The sequence below is a fragment of the Elephantulus edwardii genome, unplaced genomic scaffold, assembly GCF_000299155.1.
Source record: "Elephantulus edwardii isolate Elephantulus edwardi_28Jun2011 unplaced genomic scaffold, EleEdw1.0 scaffold00126, whole genome shotgun sequence".
In the NCBI taxonomy this organism is placed as follows: domain Eukaryota; kingdom Metazoa; phylum Chordata; class Mammalia; order Macroscelidea; family Macroscelididae; genus Elephantulus; species Elephantulus edwardii.
In genome coordinates this window covers 2,668,168-2,687,376 of record NW_006399876.1, presented here as the reverse complement: position 1 = coordinate 2,687,376, position 19,209 = coordinate 2,668,168, and the positions used below count along the sequence as shown (strand labels likewise).

The following is a 19,209-nucleotide window of genomic DNA, read 5'->3' as shown; positions in this document are numbered from 1 at the left end:
CAGCCTCAGAAAAGGCCATCGTGCTTGGTAAAGTAGAGGGTCTCTGAGAGAGAGGAAGACTCTCGATGGGATGGATTGGCCCAGTGGCCAGTGAGGAGGGCACGAGATGGGCCAGGGTGTGGGCTGGAGATGCCATGAAGGCATCTCACACCAGCAGCCACCATTCTTTGAATATTTCTAAGCTTTGTCATCAGAGAAATGTAATCTTCCAAAGCCACTTTGCTTTGACCTCGTGGGGAGGTCATCTGCAGCATCTTCAGGACGTCACATGCTCCTGGTGGGGGCCAGGAACCGCGCCCAGCTGGTGTGGTTTTGCGGCAATGTCAGCATGACTGTGGTCACTTTTCATTTATGTGTCTAAACTGCATGCCAAAAAAAAACACACCAACCAGCTGGAAGAGGACAAGGAACCCCCAAACACTTTTGCCTCCAGATGACCCGCGGTTTGCACTGCCCACATCCCACCAGGTCGGGCTCCCTCTCCCCTCTTACACTGCCCTCTGTCTTCAGTGTCCACGCGCAGGTAGGATCCACTAGGCCTGTTTTCTGATGACCACTCAGCTGTGTGTCCTCAGGAACAGAGACATCACGCTGGAAAGAACCACGGCACAGCTGCCAACACCAGGAGCCTGGGGCTGAACGCACACTCTCACTCACCTAGATTCTGTCATTGTCCTGGATGGTGTCCCCAAAATACACTCACGATAATATGAGTGAGTTTTTCTTTTGTTTTTCAAGGAGAGGAGCAAATGTGGGGGAGGGGGAGGGGTTTGTGCGGGGAGAAGGGTGCAACAATGAATGAATGGAACCCCAAAATCTCTGTAGATGTTTATTGAAATGAAAAATAAACAACCTAAATTAAAAAAAAAAAAAGAAAATACACAGCCCCCCCATGATCTGATAAACAGTTGTAAGAGGGTTCGGGGTGGAATTACCAGCCCCTCAACCCCACCACAGCCTCATCTCATGTAAGGAGAGATCGAAGGTGTGATGAGAACTAAAAGGGGAAGAAAGAAATTAGAAGGGGAACCCTAGTCGGCCAGGTGTGTTCTGCAGAGGTGCTGGGCTGCGGAGCTGAAGGCCAGTGGGGGATGAGCCCTCCTCCCGCACCTCGGAGGCCAGCGGAGGGGTCCCGGGGGACGGGCTCTGTCCCTCACGTGTGGGCACATCCACACGGACCTCAGCCACCCTTCCCCGGCTGGCACCGGCTTACATAGCCACTCTGCTGTGTGTGAGCACGCTGTCCTTTTGTTAGTGTCTCCTGTATGTGACGTTTGTGTGTTGTGTGTACAGAAGTTTCATTTGTGTCAGTTTCCTGACTGTGTTGTGTATGTGCCCGTCTGCTGTTAGCGTCTCCCATGAGTTGAATGTACGTGTGCGGGGGGGGGGGGTGCACACATGGTGTGGTGTTAGTGCCTCGTGTGTCTTGAGTGTGCACGTGTTGTATATGTTGCTGTTAACATCTCGTGTGTGCTATGATGGTGCGGCCAGCTGTCCTGTGGGTGACCTCTGATGCACAGTGACCCCATGGGCCACAGAATGACCAGGCCCGGTCAGCGCCGAGTGCTCACGGGCGGGCTCTGCAGGTCACTGCAGAACCTGCTGGATGCTGGTCAGGCATCCCGGCAGCACGCATGCTCTGCCGACAGACAGGTGTGACTCTGCGAGTTGCACCGACAGGAGAGGAATGGGGGCCCCACACGGAAGGTGGGGATTCTGTCACTGAGACGCAGCGGCAGTCGGCTCCTGTGACCACCACAACCTCAGGAACCCAACAGGGCAGCTCTGACCTGTCCTGCAGGGTCACGGTGTCTGAATCGCTTCCACTGGCACACGGCGTGGCGTGACTTTTACACACAACATGCATTTGAGTGCAAGTTTTCGATGTGCAATGTTTCTAACGGAGCTCTGGTGGCGTAGCGGTAAGACACTGCTCTGCAATCCCAATGGTATACAGTTCGGCTCCCCCAGCCGCTCCAAGGGACAATAATGACCAATCTCGCCCTGTGTGATCAAACCGCCGCTGAAAACCCCCTGGAGGGTCTGCAATGGGTCGGTTCTGACTCAATGACACAGAGCCGGAAGGTGCAGGCTGAGGGTGTGAGATACGCAGGTGGAGAAAGCAGATGAGTCGGGGTCCTTGTCCAGGGAAAGAAAAGGCTGCTAGGAGGAGGTGTGGACGTGGGGACCCCAGTGCTGCTCCTTCTGGGGGGCTGGGTAGGGGCGCACAGCATCCCCCAGACTCAGTGTGAGGAGGCCTGGGGCGTGTGTCCTGGGGGCAGACAGGTCAGAGCCCAGTGGAAGCAGCATCTACAGCGATAGGCGAGAGGAAGGCAGGCAATGGTGGTGGGAACTCAAGAACTAGAAGGTCACCGTCACACAGGGCCAGGCCGGCGGGTCCAGCAGCCCCCAGTCACGCCCTCCCCAGGCTCCTCGTTGGCTGGTGTCACTCTGTGTTCTTCTTATCACAGAGCAGCCTCCACCAGTGGACAGGGGTGGGGCGTAGACCTGGAAGGTCCTGGGGACACAGAAGGTGAGGACAAGGTGGACATGGAGGGGCCGCAGGGGCAGACTACCCCGGGATGCATCTACACAGGGGGCCCCTCGGACAGCTGCTGAGTGACCGGCAGCCTAGCTCTGGTCAGTGGCCAGGGAGGCCTCGTGCCCCCTGACCCCACCATGTCATTCCTGGGTACACACTCAAAGAGACAGGAAACAGGCACCTGAGCAAATGCTCCCAGCACCTGCTCCCGCAGGACATGCAGGGTGGTTACAGGTACTGCCCACTCTGTGTCCCCAGCAGATGGACGGAGGGCAGAGTGGGGCCCATCCACATGGGACATTGTGTGCTGACCACCCCGTGTCCCTGCAGATGGATGGATGGTAGAGTGGGGCCCATCCACATGGGACACTGTACTGACCACCCCACATCACTGCAAATGGACAGATGGCAGAAACAGGCCAGTCCACATGTGGGACACTGTGTGCTGACCACCCCGTGTCCTCAGCAGATGAAGGGACAATGAGGTGGGGCCTGTCCACACACAGGTCACTGTGCTGACCACCTAGTTTCCCCAGCAGATGGATGGATGGTGGAGTGGGGCCTGTCCACACAGTGTCCCAAGAAGAGGAACAGGCAGCAGAGTGCGGCTCGTCCACACACAGGACACTGTTCTGACTGGCCGGTGACCGCAGGTGGAGGGATGGCGAGCAGGACCCATTCACACACAGGTCAGCGTGCTGACCACACAGAAAAATGGCCTCAGCTGTGATCCCATAACCTGGTTAAACAGCAGAGACACCGAGGGGCTGACACCCACCCTCCCTCTCGCTCAACAACCCCAACGTAAAGTGACCCTGCAGGGCAGAGCAGAACTGACCCCAGGGCTTCATGGCTGTGACCGTCACAGAAGCAGACTGCGGTATCTTTTCTCCCGCAAAGCAGCTGGTAGCCTCAAACCACTGTCCTTGAGGTTAGGAGTCAAGGACTTAACCACTGCACTACCAGGGCTCCGTGAGGGACGTCTGTCAGCCCCACGTCATCTGGCTGTGTTCACATAAAACGCCCAGAACCAGTGGATCCAGCGAGTGGAGAAGTGGACGGTGGTTGCCAGTGGCTGAGGGTGGGGTGGGGCAGAGGGACTGTGGTGGGCTCGGGCTTCCTGTGGGGAATGAGAAGCTTGCTGGAGGCTGAAGGGGCACCCGCCATGACTGTCCCAGGGGAGGGGCTTGCTGGGAGACGCGGAGAACAGCGACTTGGCGGCTCTGAGCGCTTCACATTTCACAGCCAAACAAAAGCAGTGACAGTGAGGTCGCCGTCCGTCCCTGAGGTCAGCGGCCTGGGCTCCAGGGCAGTGCTGCCCTGCCACAGTGGCACCTCCTGCCTCAGTTTCCCCAAATGTGAGTGAGCTGAGGCAGAATGCCAAGCACGTCCACACACACGGCGTAGACCAGCACCCGAGCTCAGAGCTTGCCCACTGTCGTCACAATCTGGATTGATCCATCGGCATCACATCCAACTCCAACCTCCCCACAGGCTCATCTCCAGGTAACACTGGTGGACCACAGGGGGTCCCCGGTCATCTGATCCACACCAAGCACCCAGAAGGGGCCAGGATGTAGTCCGTGGGCAGATGGAGCCAGGAGGGCACCGGGCCCCACAAGGAGCCCCTCCCCAACCCAGCCCCCCTCCAGCCATACCCCCTAGTCCTCTGCGACCTGCCACCCGGCCACCAGCACATCTCCCACCCGATAAGTTGTGCAATTACAGGTGGTTGTTGTTGTTGCTGTTACACCTGCAATTCATAGCGACCCTACATATAAGAGCCCTAAACCCTGCTCGACCCTGTGCCAACCTCATCGTCTCTGACACACCCACCCCTATATTACCCCAGTCACTGAATCAATCCATCTCATAGAGGGTCCTCCTCTCCTGCACTGTCCCTCCACCCTCCCAAGCATGATGTCCCTCTCCAAGGACTGGTCCCTCCTTGCAACACATCCCAAGTATGTCATATGAAGCCTCAGAATCCTTGCCTCCAAGGAGCAGCCTGGTCTCGCCCTCTCCAGGATGAATCTGTTTGTTTTCTTGGCAGTCCATGGTACATTCAGTACTCTTCTCCGGCACCACAGCTCAAAGGCATCAATTCCCCTTCTATCCTCCCTAGTTATTGTGCAGATCTCTGATGCATGACAAGTGATTGCAAAGACTGCGGCCTTTATCAGGTGCACCTTAGTCTCCAGATTGACATCATTGCTCTTCAGTACTCTGGAGAGGTATCTGACAGCAATTACAGGTGCAACAAAGGAATCAATAATGGGTCGTTCTGAGCCAGGCCCCAGCATGCCCACACACGGCCTGTGCCGGCCACTCCTCAACCTAGGGAAGGACCTTTCCATGCCTCTGTCACAGTGGCTGGTGGCAAGCTGGGGCTGTGGGCTGGGCCCCCAGGACTCCCAGACAAACACTGCTCAGAAGATGGGCTAGGGTCCATGGGTGCCCCCCAGCCCCAGCCAGACAAGCACCTGTGGAGCCCAGGCACGCCCATTACCCGGATCCCTGAGCCTGTGCCAACTGGGTCCCCGGGTGCAGGGAGCCCAGGGACTGGGCACTAAGCCGAGAATCCACCCCAACCTCAGAGGGCCCTCAGTCCACAGAGGATGGGCCACACTTGCTGTGTCCACCATGCTACCGTGGTCAAACCTCAAACAGGCCAGGTCCCCACCCCGGGCAGGGCCAGTTCCCCATGCACCCCCCCGAGGAGGAGGGGGTAATTGAGGGCTGGGGGTAAGGTCACGTGGCAGGCAGAGAGCCAATCAGGACAAAGCCCAGGTTGTTGACTAACCCCTGTCCCCAGGGGTCCTTCCAGCTCTGTCCTGTGAGTGGAGGCCTGTCTCCATCTTTCTGTCTGTCTCCCTCTCTCACACATACACACAGAGACATGCCTTTATGTGCATACAGACACCTGTACGTGGACACACCTGTGTGCACACATGTGCCGAGGACCCCTCCCTGCTCAGACCACACCTGTGAGATGCGACATGAGTGAGCCCCTCCTCTGAGGATCTCTAAGGCCCCACAGTTGCTGACGGAGACTGAGACACATCTGTGGGGTTGAGGTAAGGTTCACCCCAGGGCAGGAGAGGGAGGAAAGAAGAGACGAAGAGAGGGAGTGAAAGCAAACAAGGATGTGTCTGGGTGAAGTCCCGGCCAGCCCCGCCTGTTAGAGCAGCACTTGGGGTGGGGTGCTATGGGGGACCCCTAGAGACCACACTGCTGAAGGCTCAGAATTCTGGGTTCGAATCCCAGTCCCATCTCCTGGCAGTGAGCTCTCCACAGGCAGTCCTTACCCAAACCCTCCCGGGGGGGGGGGTCACAGGCTTCAACAGACCCCAAAATGCACGAGGTGCAGAAGACAAGTTCCAAGCCTGGAGGCCAGAAAGGGTTCCTCAGCAAAGACCCTGAGGGTGCACCCCACAAACAACTGCTGCAGTAACTAGCGTCCTCAAAGCTGGAAATCATTCTTCAAAGGCAGGCATGCTGTGGGTCAAGGACAGTAGTCAAAGCACTCAGGGCCAGTCAAACATCAGCGCTCCAAAGCCCCAGCCGCCCCCCCCCCCACAAGCAGGACGGGCGCTCGGCGTTCACAGAGACCTGTTGGCTTGGAAACCCCAGAGGCCAGTTCCAATCTGCCCCACAGAGTCGCGAGGGGATGGGTTTTGGTTCTTTAGACTCTGTTCCAAGCCCACGCTGACATGAGACCTGAAGGGCAGTGCCCCAGCAGAGAAAGAGCTCAGGACGCAGGAAGGAAAGGGTTAATGGAAGCTAGAATCACAGGGAGGAAGTGGGTACAATGGAGGTGTCCTCACAAAACAATGCATCTGAACAGCTAAATGGAAAACCAATATACTTTGTAAATTTTGCTCAAATCAGAAATGCATGCCCACAATAAGCCAACAAGTCACAGACTGGGGCAAACCTTTGCAAAGCACCTCTGGGAAAGAGCTTGTATACGTAATATATAAAAAGCCCACTTTCAGCAATCAATTCTGTCTCATGGCCACCTGTCTCCCATCCGCAAGGCTGTAAATATTTAAGGGAGAGGACTGGCCATTGCTCCCCCTTGATGCGGCTACTGGACTCCAACTGCTTGACATCCTTGGGTTAGCGGTCCAGCACCATAAAGAACGCTTAAAAGCCTTGTGAGAAAACACACACCTCTGTTTCCAAATGGGCAAAGGATTTGCAGCGACTCCACCAAGGAAGAGCCAGCTAGACAAACAAGCTTGGTGCAAACATCAACGCCGTTATCCACACACGTACTGCAAGAAGAAAGTGCACAACATCGCTGCATACCCATCAGAGCAACCGAGACCAGAAAGGCCACCAGGCCAGGAGCTGGGGACGAAGTGGAGGCCCAGAGAGCACAGCCGACGCAAGACGGTGCAGCCTCCCTGGAAAAGAGGTCTTAAGTAATTGGCCCCATGACGACCACACAGTAAGGAGTAGTACTGCCAGTGCAAAGGTACACTGTTCAAATCCACCAGCTGCTCCATGGGACATGGATGGGCAATCTCCTCACATGTGGTTTGCTGCCTCTGAAACCCACTGGAAGGTCAGCTACAGGTCGTTCCAACTTGAGGGCACACAACAACCACCACATAACTGGGAGCTCTGGTGACCGACTGGTAAGGAGCTGTACTGCCAAGCCAAAGGTACACAGTTCAAACCCACCAGCTCTCCATGGGGGAAGATGGGGCATCTCCTCCTGCATGACCGACTGCTTCTGAGAACCTGCTGGACGGTCCGCTATGAATGAGTGTTCCAACTCCATGGCACAACAGCTGCCGTCTGACTCAACCATTTGCGTCCAGGTACCTACGCAAAAGAAACCAAACCCCACATCCTGCAAACAAATGCCATGTCCTCGCATGAACGTCAACAGGAGCCTCCTTTATGAGCGCCAAAATCTGTCAACATTCGCAGGTGCACAAACAAAGCCTGGTCTACCTGCACCAGGGACCATAAAGTAATGAGCTGTGGGCACACCCGGTTCCACGGCTGGGTCTCAGAGTGGTTCTGTGGATCTGAAGCCAGACACACACCCTCAAGGGTCACCAAGGTCAACAGCAGAGCTCAGTCTGTGGACAATGAAGCCAGACACACACCCCCCAGGGGTCATTAAGGTCAGTGGCACAGCACCGTCCACAGATAGCCTGGCCTACACAGGACGAAGGCAAAGCTAAGCACAGGGGTGCCTGGCACCGTGCACCGGGACAGGCCTTCAGCCTGCTCTAGAAGGAAGTGACCGGAGGTCAGCAACCACTGCAGTGACTGGTCTCTTCCCGGCTGGCATGAAGCAGAAAGCATTTCCACCTTAATCCTCAGGGCGATGGGGCCGCACAAACAGCCCGAAGAGGAGAAGCAGGTCATGTGGGGCAGCCACCACCAACTGCTCTGCAGGGACACACACTGGAGGGTCCTGGACAGAGGAGAGAAAAGTGCTCTAAACTCGAAAAAGGACAAGACTGCAGCTCTAACAGACCCGGGGGGGGGGGGGGGGGGCCTGAGACTGTCGCCTTAGCAGCCTTTTGAGCCTGAAACGACTCAGTCCTGTGACACAACTGCTAAATGGGCAGACTTCACTCCTCAGGACAATCACACGCCACCAGAAGGGCTTGTAAGGGGCACTCACGCCTCACAACAATCACACAGCACCAGAAGGGCAGCCTTGGCCTGGGAAGATGCCCAGAAGGAAGGAAGGGGGCAAGAGAGGTGAGTGGGGAAGAACATCGCAGGTAGGGGTGGGAAGTGGGATGCCCAAACGTGGGGACTATAATTAACGGCAAAAACCAAAATCTATACAAACACAATAACATTTTTTTCTGTAAACTTTCACTCAAGCCACAATAAAAAGTGAAATAAAGACTACTACCAAGGAAACAAGACAAAAATCTAGGAAAGAAAGAAGCCAGTGAGTGGTTCATCTATGTCAAGTCTTCAAGGACACAAAGCACCCAGTACACTGTCAAAGAGGAGGTCAGTGGTCACCTGGGGTGGGGTGAGGGCACCGTGAGGGCGAGGCCTGTGTCCACAGTGGTGTTGTCAGAGGGTCCACGTGACAAAATCAATTCCAGTGCATGCACCTGTGGACATAAACAGGTGCAGGCTACTAGGAGCCCCCACAGCTGCGAGTATACCCCTCACTTGTGTGTGTACATCCCACACCTACCTGTACAATCCTCACCTGTGTGCAGCTTCTCACCGGCATATACAACCTGTGTTCACAATCCCACACCTGCCTGCACAATCCCACACCTGCCTGCACAAGCCCTCACCTGCCTGCACAAGCCCTCACATGTTTGTACAGTTCTTGTGTGTTCAATTCTCACCACTGCATCCCCCACCCACAGTTCACACCTGTGTGTGCAGCCTCTGGAGTGCTCTATTCCCACCCCAAATGGCAGCCGACAGAACTTCCCCCTGGGACCCTTGGACCACCCCAGCAGGAGGAATCAGGAGGGGTAGGGCCCAGACAAGCCTAGGTCTAGCATCCATGAGGCCCAATGGTGACCAGGAACCCCACACCTGAAGCCCACCGGAGCTCTGAATCGGCAGGGGAGGGGGATATCTGAGAAAGACAAGGTCGTGCACCCTTGAGGCCTCCAACACTGAAGGGGAGCAGACATGCCTTCAGCTCACTGGGGCCACAGCAGCTCAGCACACAGGCCTGTCCCCAAATCCTGCCCCACACCCACAACGGCTCCTGACAACTTCAGTGCAATTTGATATTTGGAAAACAGCAGCTCTGAGGCCCTGGAAGGGGCCTGGCTTCCAGAAACTGCTAGCTGCTTTTGGGGGAGGGGAGAGAGGGGGCTTCTCAGCTGACTCCCAGGCCACACCACCAGCCTGGAGGGGCCCATGTGTCTGCAGGGTGCTCCTGGGGTACAGGCTTGTCCCCCAAGCATGGGTAGTAGGCATGTCTGCCAGGCAAGGCCTCAGTTGAGCAGACCATACAGGCCATTGAAACAGCATCTCACAGACCTGGGTTTGGCCCTGGCAACTGGCCACCAGACTGCATCCCAGAAGCCAGACTGCTCCCCCCAGGGCAAGTCTTGTGCAGGGCCCAGAGCCACAAGGCTGGACATGCCCCAGGTCCATGATGGACCTTGAAACAGCCCAGGACACGGGGTACAGCTCCCATGCCGGCTCCCCACCCCTGATGGCATCCCCATGACCAGTGCAATGGGGTATTGCAGGGCTAGTAGGGGTGCACGACCAATGAGGCCCAAGGTCAACAAAGGGGCCCCAGAATTAGTGGTGGGCACAGGGTCAGCATGGGGTGCCATAGCCTGTTTCTTCCTTCACTGTCCTCCACTCTTGCTCTAGAAAGTGGGGTCTCACTTGGACAGCAGACGGCAAGGAGGGATCCTGGTCTGGGGAGGAGAAGCCCAGAATGACCCCCAGTGGTGTGGCCCCTTTCCTACATTGGGCCTCAGTTTCTCCAGCTGTAAAATGAGGCAGATGGGTCCAGCAGGTCTGTATCTCCCCCGACTACAGAGGTTGCTCCCTGCATAACTATGCAATGCCCCCGGCCTCAGAGATCTGTGAGGGGTCCCCAAGTCATGAGGGTAGCTGGGGCCCCACCCCGGGAGTCTGTGGGTGCAAGGACGTTGAAGAGAAGGCAATGATGGCTCTGGCTCCAGGAAGGACAGATCAGGTTACACGCCTGGCAGAGGCCCCTGGGAGCCACCCAGATCCAGAGCCACCCGGACAGCTTGGCTGCCAGCCGCCAGCCCAGGGATGACCTTCCCAGCACCCAGGAGGCCACCACCCACAGCCTGGGTCCTGAGGGCACAGCCTAGGACAGGGCCAATGGCTCCGAGGCTGCCAGCTTCAGAGTGCCCAGCTCTATCCCTCTTGCCTTCTCCTACCACAAACATCCCCACTTGCAATCAGCTGGTGGAGTTCCCTCAGCACTAAGTCTGGGCCCCGAGACCCAGAGCCCAGGCCAGCCCACCCGCTCAGCTCCCACAGTGTGGGTGCCCTAAACAGGCCCCAAGTCAGCTCACCCACTCAGCTCCAAGCCCAGGACTCCCCAAAGCCCCCACTAGCCAGCCTCTTGGGTCCAGCAACCCTCTCAACCTCTGCAGCCTGGGACCAGGGCCCTCCTGTCATCTCCCCCCATCTCTGACTTTAACCAAAATGCTGTCATGGTTACACTGTGTTCTCTGAAAATATGTGTCACCTTGGCTGGGCTGAGACTCTCGGTATTACACACTTTCCCTCCCTTCTGCTATCTGATGCCGTAGACCCACGCTGTAAACCCTCACCTGCACAGTGCAGAGGAGGGGGATAAGAGGCAGTCAGTGACGATACAGACATTCCACAGGTGTGATCTGAGATGGGACAAGCCAGTCAGGGGTGAGCGGGTCATGGTAGGGTGTGATCCCATCCAGCCCTGATCTGCTTTGAGGGGACTTTCCTGGGGTGTTTCCTGCCTCAGCCTTCCTCTTACAAGAGATCAAAGGAGAGAGACATGAGCAGAGAGGAGACACCATGGAACCACCAAGGGAGCAGTGGTCCCTGAGCTGAGAACCTCCCAGACCCTGGGACAGACCCACGTCAAGATCTCCAAGGGATGCCAGGTCACAGATCCCGAAGGGGCAAGTAAGTGCCCCCAACACTGACAAAGAGACTAAGCCTTTCCCTAGGGCCAGCCAGGAATTCCAACATGCAGCCTCCTGACTCGGGGAGAGCACCTTGTTAATGGGGTCATCACTGGTGCTATTTCTGTTAAAGCAGCACCAGAAAACTAAGACAAGGGCCTCCTTGTCTTAAAAACAGCATTGTTTTTCTAACCAAATCCAGAGATTAAAACTTTCTAAACCCAGGGAGGAGGGGTAGAGGGAACTTAAGAGAATGAAACCCACGTCACAGAGCTGTGCAGGGAGTGCGTGTATAACTGGGGCATTGTACTGCGAATAGTTTCAATGTCATTTTTAAAAAAATCAAGTCAAAAAAAAAAAAAAAAAAAAATCAAGTCATACGCCCACCCCACATCCCAGAAGGACCCACACGAGTCCCTCCAACCCCACATCACTGGCACATCAGCTGTGGGTTAACCTTGGTGACAGTGCCAAGCCCCTCCTCAAGCTCGTTCCCAGGCCAGGACCAGTGTACCCCACAAACCCTCAGACACAGCACCATCCCCAAAGCCACCCACAGCCGTGCAGTCGGTTCCACTGCCCAGCGGCCCTGGAGGACAGCACAGAAGTGTCCCATAGGGATGTCAAAGCAGCCGCATCCTTCCTCCTGAGATGCTGGTGGTTCAAGGCGCCGCAGCCAAGTTCTTTAAGCACTGCACCACCAGGGCCTCATTCCTCCTCCCTTCCCCCAAGTGCCCCCTCAGCTGCTTTAGCCCTGTCAGGCCCTGTCTCACTGGACACCATCATGTCCCCAGGATGTCCTGTCACAGGGACAAGGCCCCATGTCACCAGTCCTACTTTAGATCAAAGCGGACATCAGATGGACCACTGAACCCCAGGCAGAATGACTCCATGGAGCAGTCCTAGAAGACAGCCCCACACAGGAAGGACTCGGGCGTTGGAAGGGTCGATCCATGACCCCCAAAAGATAGCTTCCCATGCTGACTCTCAGATCTTATAGACGTGATGCTGTGTGGAAACAGGGTCTCTGGGAACGGAATCAAGTCAACAAGGTCAAGGAGCAGCACAGTGACCGGGGTCCAGTCACAGCTGTCCTTATAAAAGGAACATCTGGACTGAGACCCGGAAGACGCCGCGTGGCAGCGGGGACAGAGTCGAGCAATGTGGTGGGAGCGTAGCAACCTGGAGCCACCAGGAGCAGGGGACCAGCGAGGACCCGCCGGGGGCCTTCAGAGGGGCAGCCCTGCCACACTCCACCTCTGACCCCTGGCCCTAGGACTTCAAGTGGACACCTCCCTGTTGCTTGAGTCCTCAGTCTGCGGTTATTTCAAGGGTCCTGCTGGCATAACACAACACTTGTCAGGTCTCTACCCCTAAGGTTGTTGGTTCAAGTTCACCAGCAGCACTGAGGGAGAAAGGCAGCCAGTCTCATCCCGTCAAGATTCCTCGGAGCCCACCAGGGGGTGCCAGAGGTCAGAGCAACTCAAGAGGCAGGTTCAGTGGCTTCGCATGCCGTGTGTCAGATTACTCTCTGAAAGGCTGGTGGTTCAAAGCCAGCAGCCGCTTCTTAGGACAATGAGGCCCTTTGCTTCTGCAGAGATCACAACCTCAGAGCCCCTGGGTGGTTCCGCTCTGTACTGCAGGGTCCCTGGGGGTCGCTTTCCTGTTTGGTTTGCATCTGGTCTAAGACGCAGAGCAGCCTGCACAGACGGCCCCTCACAGCCAGACCCTGAGTTGCCGGGCAGAAGCCCGCGGCCAGGCCAGGAACTGAGGTGTTGAGTCACTCAAGTTGATGGACCCTGGCCTCTCCTAGGACCTGGGGGCCCCAATCCAAGCCGGGAGGGGCACATGTCCATATGTGGCTGGCACCTGGCTGGGCCTCAGGGCCTCTTAGAGGCCCCTCGGGCCTCGGCCCCTACCCTGGACACTCTATCTGAGCTAACAGGACGGGGACCCTGAGCTCACTCCCCACTCCCCCCGTAGAAGGGCCAGGTGCCAGCAGATGCCATGGTGGTGTGACTGTGAGGTGGCGGGCAGCCGGCCAGCCGAGCCTGATAACGATGGGGTGAGGCTGCCCAGCCCCATTACGCCCCCTCCTGCCTTGAACCAAGGACAGCCAGGACATTCCAGAGCCTGCCCGGGAGGTCCCTGATCTCAGGACACGGGGTGGGGAGCAGCCTCACCTGGCAGCATCTGAGCCTCTACACAGTCGGGGCACGGGACAGCAGAGGGGTCACATCAGGTTAGGATGAGTCTGGAATCTGCCCCACCCACCACTCACATGCACCTTGAGAATCAGGCTCCAGCTGTCCCCACTTTCTGACTCCCACCCATCCCAAGCCTCACGCCCCATAGCTCGAAGGGACTGGGGCTCCAGCAGAGCCCTGCTGCCCAGCCCCGCCGAGGTCCCTCCACCGGCTTCTCCAGACTCTGCCCTTCCACCTCCATTCTCTATCTCATCTCGGGTGGGCTTGCCTTGGCCCCTCCTCATCCAGCCTGGACACCCCCAAGTCAGGCTGTGCCTGCGACTCTCCTTGAACGCTTATCCAGACAGGGGGACCTGCAGAGTGGACCAGAGCAAGATACGTGTGTGTGCACGCACACAGAATGACAGTGGGACCACAGGGTCTCCTGGGACGGTTACCCTGCTGGTAAGGGAGATGTGGTCCCCATGGAGCTCAGGAGAGCTATAGGAATCCAGAACCCAAGCGTTGCATGGGCTCCTTGCTGGGATCCAGGAAGAGATGGGGCAAGGGAGGGAGAGAGGGGACTCGGGCCTGAGTCTGGGTCCCAGAGAATGACCCACTGACCTGCTGGCCCCTTGCTCATGGATCAGGTGACAAGTGACATTCATGAAGGCTGATCTTTTTGTCCACACCCACCTTCCCACAGTGACCAGGCAGCCCTGGTGTCAGTCACCCAAGTGACCAGCACCTGAACCGGCAGCAGACCACACTGTAGGGTCCTCACAGCCAGGAAGGGGTCACTGTGAGGTTGCAAAAAGATGCAGTGAGCTGATCACCTCCAGGACCAGCAGATGCTGCCACCTGTGGAGGCCACAAGAGAGGACACCAGAGCAGACCACCCCCAGTACTCAGGGCCAGGCCCCTCCTGCCTCCAGACCATGACAGCTGCCAGTCTGAGTGCTGTGTTGGGCAGGGGCTGTCACTAGTGTGCTTTCAGCCACCTGGCCATGTCATTGTCCAGCCGTCATGTACCCACCATCCACTCACTCAGGGTCTCTGCGTCCTGTCTTCTCTCCATCCATCAGCACGTGCCCATCCATCACACTCACCTGTCCATGCCCAGCCACCCCCTCCCTTCACCCACCACCCACCATCTATCCTTTATGTCCTCCCATCCCTCCCTCCATTATCCCCATTTTCTCCCTGTATACCTGCCCCTCTGCTCACTATCCCTCCATCTCTCTACCTGTCGACAAAGCCATGTCTCTCTTGTTCCCTTCACCTACCTCCACAAAGTCCATCCACTCCCCGACTTCTATCACCATTCAACCATCTCCCCATCCATCACCCAGCTACCCACCCACTCATCCATCTACCCATCTGTCCATCCGTCCATCCACCCATCCATCCCCCAGCTACCCACCCACTCATCCATCTACCTGTCCACACATCCATCCATCTGTCCATCCATCTGCCAGCTACCCACCCACTCATCCATCTGTCCACCCATCTACCCGTCTGTCCGTCCATCCATCCATCACCCAGCTACCCACCCACTCATCCATCCACCCATCCGCCCGTCCATCCATCCATCTGCCAGCGACCCACCCATTTCTCCATCTACCTGTCCATCCATCCATCCGCCCGTCCATCCATCCATCTGCCAGCTACCCACCCACTCATCCATCTACCTGTCCACCCATCCATCATCCATCTACCTGTCCATCCATCCATCCATCCACCCACGTATCCAGTCCTCCTTCCTTGTTTCTTCCTCCCTTCATCCAGTCCCTCCATCCCTCTCTCTCCATCCCCCCATTCATCCGTCTCTCCATACAATCACTGCTGTCTCTCTCCTCCTTCCTTTCATTCATCCTTATACCACCCCCCACCCATCGCTCCTCTCCTTCCTTCCATCCATCCATCCATCTCTCTGTTCATCCACCCGCCCATTGCTCCAGGACCCATACGCCACGCTGACCCTGGATGGGTAGCAGGCCCCTCCTTCATCCACGGCAGCCATCGGCTTCAGATTCCTGAGCCTCTGAAGGTTCGAGGCAGGAGCAGGGGTCATGCAAACAAGCAGATGTCATCAGGTGGAGAGAATGCAGTGTGACCTCAGCCACCACCCTGCCCCTTTGACACACAGAAGCACACATATGAAGACATGGACCGCTGTCAGCTCCAGGCCCACGGAGCTAGTGGGAGCGGAGGGGACGGTATCCTCAACACCACCCAGGATCAAGCATCCCAGGCTCAGCACAACCTTATCTCTGTTCTTGGGAAACCCACGTGTGAGGGCAGGGCTATTTCAGGAACAAGACAGACTCCCCGGAGATCGGCGAGGGGGGGACAAGGGGACACAGCTCTCCTGAGGGCAATGGCATGCCCACTCTCACCAGCCCCAGGGAGCTAGTTCTGGCCATGCCTTGTGCTCCCACCCATCACCCCTCTGCTGTCCCATGAACCCAAGCAGGCAGGACTCAGCTCCATTTGGGGTGATTATCCCCAGCACTGGGGTGGGGCCTGCAGGTTCCACAGAAGACACCCCCCAGCACCCTGAAGCTCACTGCTGCTCATCTACAACACTGCAAACCACCGGCAGCCGTGTGACTGTAACCAAAGCGCCCGCCCTCCTGGTCCACGTTCTCACAGCACGGCCACGCCAGGGCAGTGCTCGCTAAGCCAGGCCTCACACCCAGCCCCAGGCCACCTCTGCACACGGGGAGGAGGCAGACGCAGGGGATGTGCAACCCTCGTGTCACTTTGTGCCCTCAGGTCTTTCCCTATGGGGTCCAAGGACAAGAAGCCGGCAAGAGTACAGGGAGGAGGGGTTTGGCATTTCACAGCAGACAGGTCTGAGGACAGGCCAGGTGGTCAGCAATGTGCATGTCCCTGTCCCTGAAAAGGACAGGCAGCCAAGGCCCCCACTGGGCCGGCCAGCCCACCAGGGTCAACAGGGCCAGGGACACAGCTTGAGACCCACATGCAGGGCCTTGTCTTAGAGGACCAGCCACAGGCATGGCCACATGACGGCTGTAAGGTCGGGGATCCCACACGTATGGGCCAGGCATCCAGAGATGACAGGAGCCGTGGACACATCCCAGCAGACCCCGGCCATGGCCCCCTCCCCAGGCAGCCTTCTCTTCACCTCTAGCCCACCCTTCTGGCCCGAGCCCAGCCCCTCTCAGGCCTGTACTTATGGCCTGTAAGTGGCCTCCAGCGTCAGGAAGGGAAACAGGACCCACCAGGGCTGCCAGACTCTATGGCCATAAATGATTAACACGGGCTAAGAAGGTGCCGCCAAACTCCCCTGAAAGTTCCTGGGAGCTGGGGAAGGCCAGGCAGAGGGCAGACAAGGAACTCAGCCCTCCCTGTCCACACCCGTCCTTGTCCTCGTCACCCCTGCTCCCAGCGTCCCGTCCCGGAGGCCCCCAAGGGGGGCACAGAGTGGACAAGGGCCAGTGAGCTCAGGGGCTCAGAGGGGAGAAGGGCTAGCTCAGGTGTCACTGTAGGGGGTCCAATGAGGGGAGCAGGGGAAGGGGCTGGAGAAAGGGAAGTTGAGGGAGAAGGGAGAAGGAGAGGCGGGTCACCAGGGCTGCTGGAACTGGGAGCCTCCACTTCCAAGCCTGTCTGCGGGGTGGGGTCCTGGAGCGCCTGCCCAACCTCAACCCGGGATCCTGGCATTTAGTCCCCAGGCCAGCAGGGCAGAGTGTGGGCAACGGCTCTGCCCCAGACTGAAGCCAGAGGGCGTCCCTCTGCCCAGCCCTGTGTTTGCCCCCAGCCATGGGTCTGCCTAAGCCCTGGGTCCTCTGCAGCAAGGGACACTGTAAACAGAGTGCTTCACCACGTCTTCAGCCCCTTCAGGGCGAAGGGGTCTGTTCCCAGGAGCCCTGGGGTGAGCACATGAAGTTGAGAGACAGAGCTGGGACTGGGCAGCAGGCAGGATGTCAGCCGTGGACAGCCAAGACAAGTGGAGGGAGAGCTGGACAGGGGTTCCCAGGGGGTGGACCCCACAGCTCCCTGCTCCTAGCTCTCATAGTCCAGCCCTGTCCTCTGCAGTCCACCGCTCTTTCCTCTAGAGAAAACCACTCAGGTCATGCTGACAACTTCCGTTCCCGCTCCGCTCCAGTCATCCCATCTCAGCACCCCAGTCTCAGCTCCAAGGTGGCCTCAGGGCCCTGCACACAGGAGACCAGGGCTGAGGAACAGCACACAGGACCTCAGACCAGACGTGCCCTCAGAGGGCTGGCAGCAGCCTGGAGGGAACGTTGGCAGTGTGTCCCTGGCCATCACTAGCCATGAGCAGGAGGCGGGCCGAGGTCACCACGCTGGGGAAGCCCAGAGGCTGCCCGGCCCTGCCCTGCCCCTATGCCGACGTCCAAGAGCAAAACAATCACAGCCAGGAAGAAAACAGCGCGCAAGCGGGAACTTCCGCTGTCGCCAGCCCGCTTCCTCCAGCCAAGCACGGCCGGCTGCTGGCCACATCCTCAAGACGGAACCGGTGGGGCCCTGGCCACAGCTGCCCTCTGGGGGTCTTGCCACACACGCCCTCGGCACCGCAGTCCCAGCCAGTGACAGGCCTGCCTGACCACCCAGAACTGGTACCAGGGCCTCCTCCTCAGGAGGGCTTCTTGGGGTCCACAGCCACACCCACAAGCCTACCCAGGGCCTGCGGTCCATGTCAAACTCCCAAAGCCAGACCTGCCGAGATTCCGGAACTTCCAACATCCCAGCAAGGGTGCCTGGACAGAGGCCACACTGGTCCCCAAGGCCTCTCTTCAGGAGGCAGCACCCCGACACCCCATGTGCCCAGAAAGGAGTGACGGAGAAGGAAGCCAGCAGCTTCCCCCTCCTGCCCCCCTCTTGCCTTTGGAGGTGGTGCTTCCAGCAGCCCCCCCTGTCCGCACACCTCAAGAACCTGTCTGTGACAGAGGGGAAAGAGCCCCCAGAACCCCAGCTCAGCTGACCATGCCCAGGCAGCCGAGCACCCAGACACAGGCTTCAAGAGGACACCCCTCTTTGAGCAGCATCTGGGGACCCGCTGAGCCAAGGATCACAGGCTGGGCCAGCAGAGAGGAGGGTGCAGGCCAGCCGGCCGGGGTGAGTGGCCCGACCCGCCCGTGTAAGAGTCCAGCCCCATTCAGGAGCTGCGATGAGAATCACCTGCCGGGCACCGCAAGGCCAGGTGCAGCTCCCTGCCCTCCCTGCGAGCACACCTGTGCCCAGCTCAAGGCCGGCAAGCTGGCGCCCCTTCCTGCCTGCCGGGGGACAATCAGTTCTCCTGAGCAAGGCGCTGGCCCAGCCAGTTAGCGGGTGGCCCTGCAACCCCGTGCTGACCCCAGGGAAAACCCACAGTGCCCCCTCCATGCCCCAGGGACTCGCATAGGGTCCCGGGTGGCGCTGTCCACCGGAGAGCACCCTCCCCTGTGGGCCCGTCCGCAGCTGTCCCCGGGGAATGAGTCCACCGCGCCAGAAGTCCTATCTCATAAGGACTAGCGCCTGACTGCGGGTCCCAGGAGGTCGCCTCTGGGCTCCCCATCCCCGCGCATGCTACTGCGAAGTGCGGGGGCTTCATCAGCCACAGGCGGAGACCCTGAGGGATCAGACCTCGCGGCCCGACCTTGCCTGGTTTTGTTTGTCAGAGGAGCGTCACCCAGGAGCCGCAGTACTCACACGGTGAAGTGGTAGACGAAGCACTTCCAGCCGGTAGGACGCTCGAGGAAGTTGTAGACGCGGCCCTGGACGTGGGTGCGCGCCAGCAGCGGGCGCCGCGTGCTGTAGATGGAGACGCGCGGGTCCAGGCTGATGGGCAGCCGCGGGCCGGGCTCTGCGAGGGGCGCGGAGGGCGGCG

At 58.3% G+C, this 19,209-nt stretch overlaps 1 protein-coding gene across 1 annotated transcript in view; it reads right to left on the bottom strand.

Annotated features, from left to right (window-relative positions):
• Positions 1 to 19,209, bottom strand: part of KCNQ1 (potassium voltage-gated channel, KQT-like subfamily, member 1) — a 313,853-nt gene that overhangs the window by 280,405 nt on the left and 14,239 nt on the right. Inside the window, exon 6 of the mRNA XM_006893373.1 lies at positions 19,032 to 19,208. Coding sequence (XP_006893435.1) covers positions 19,032 to 19,208 — 177 coding nt within the window. The remainder of the gene's footprint in view (positions 1 to 19,031; position 19,209) is intronic.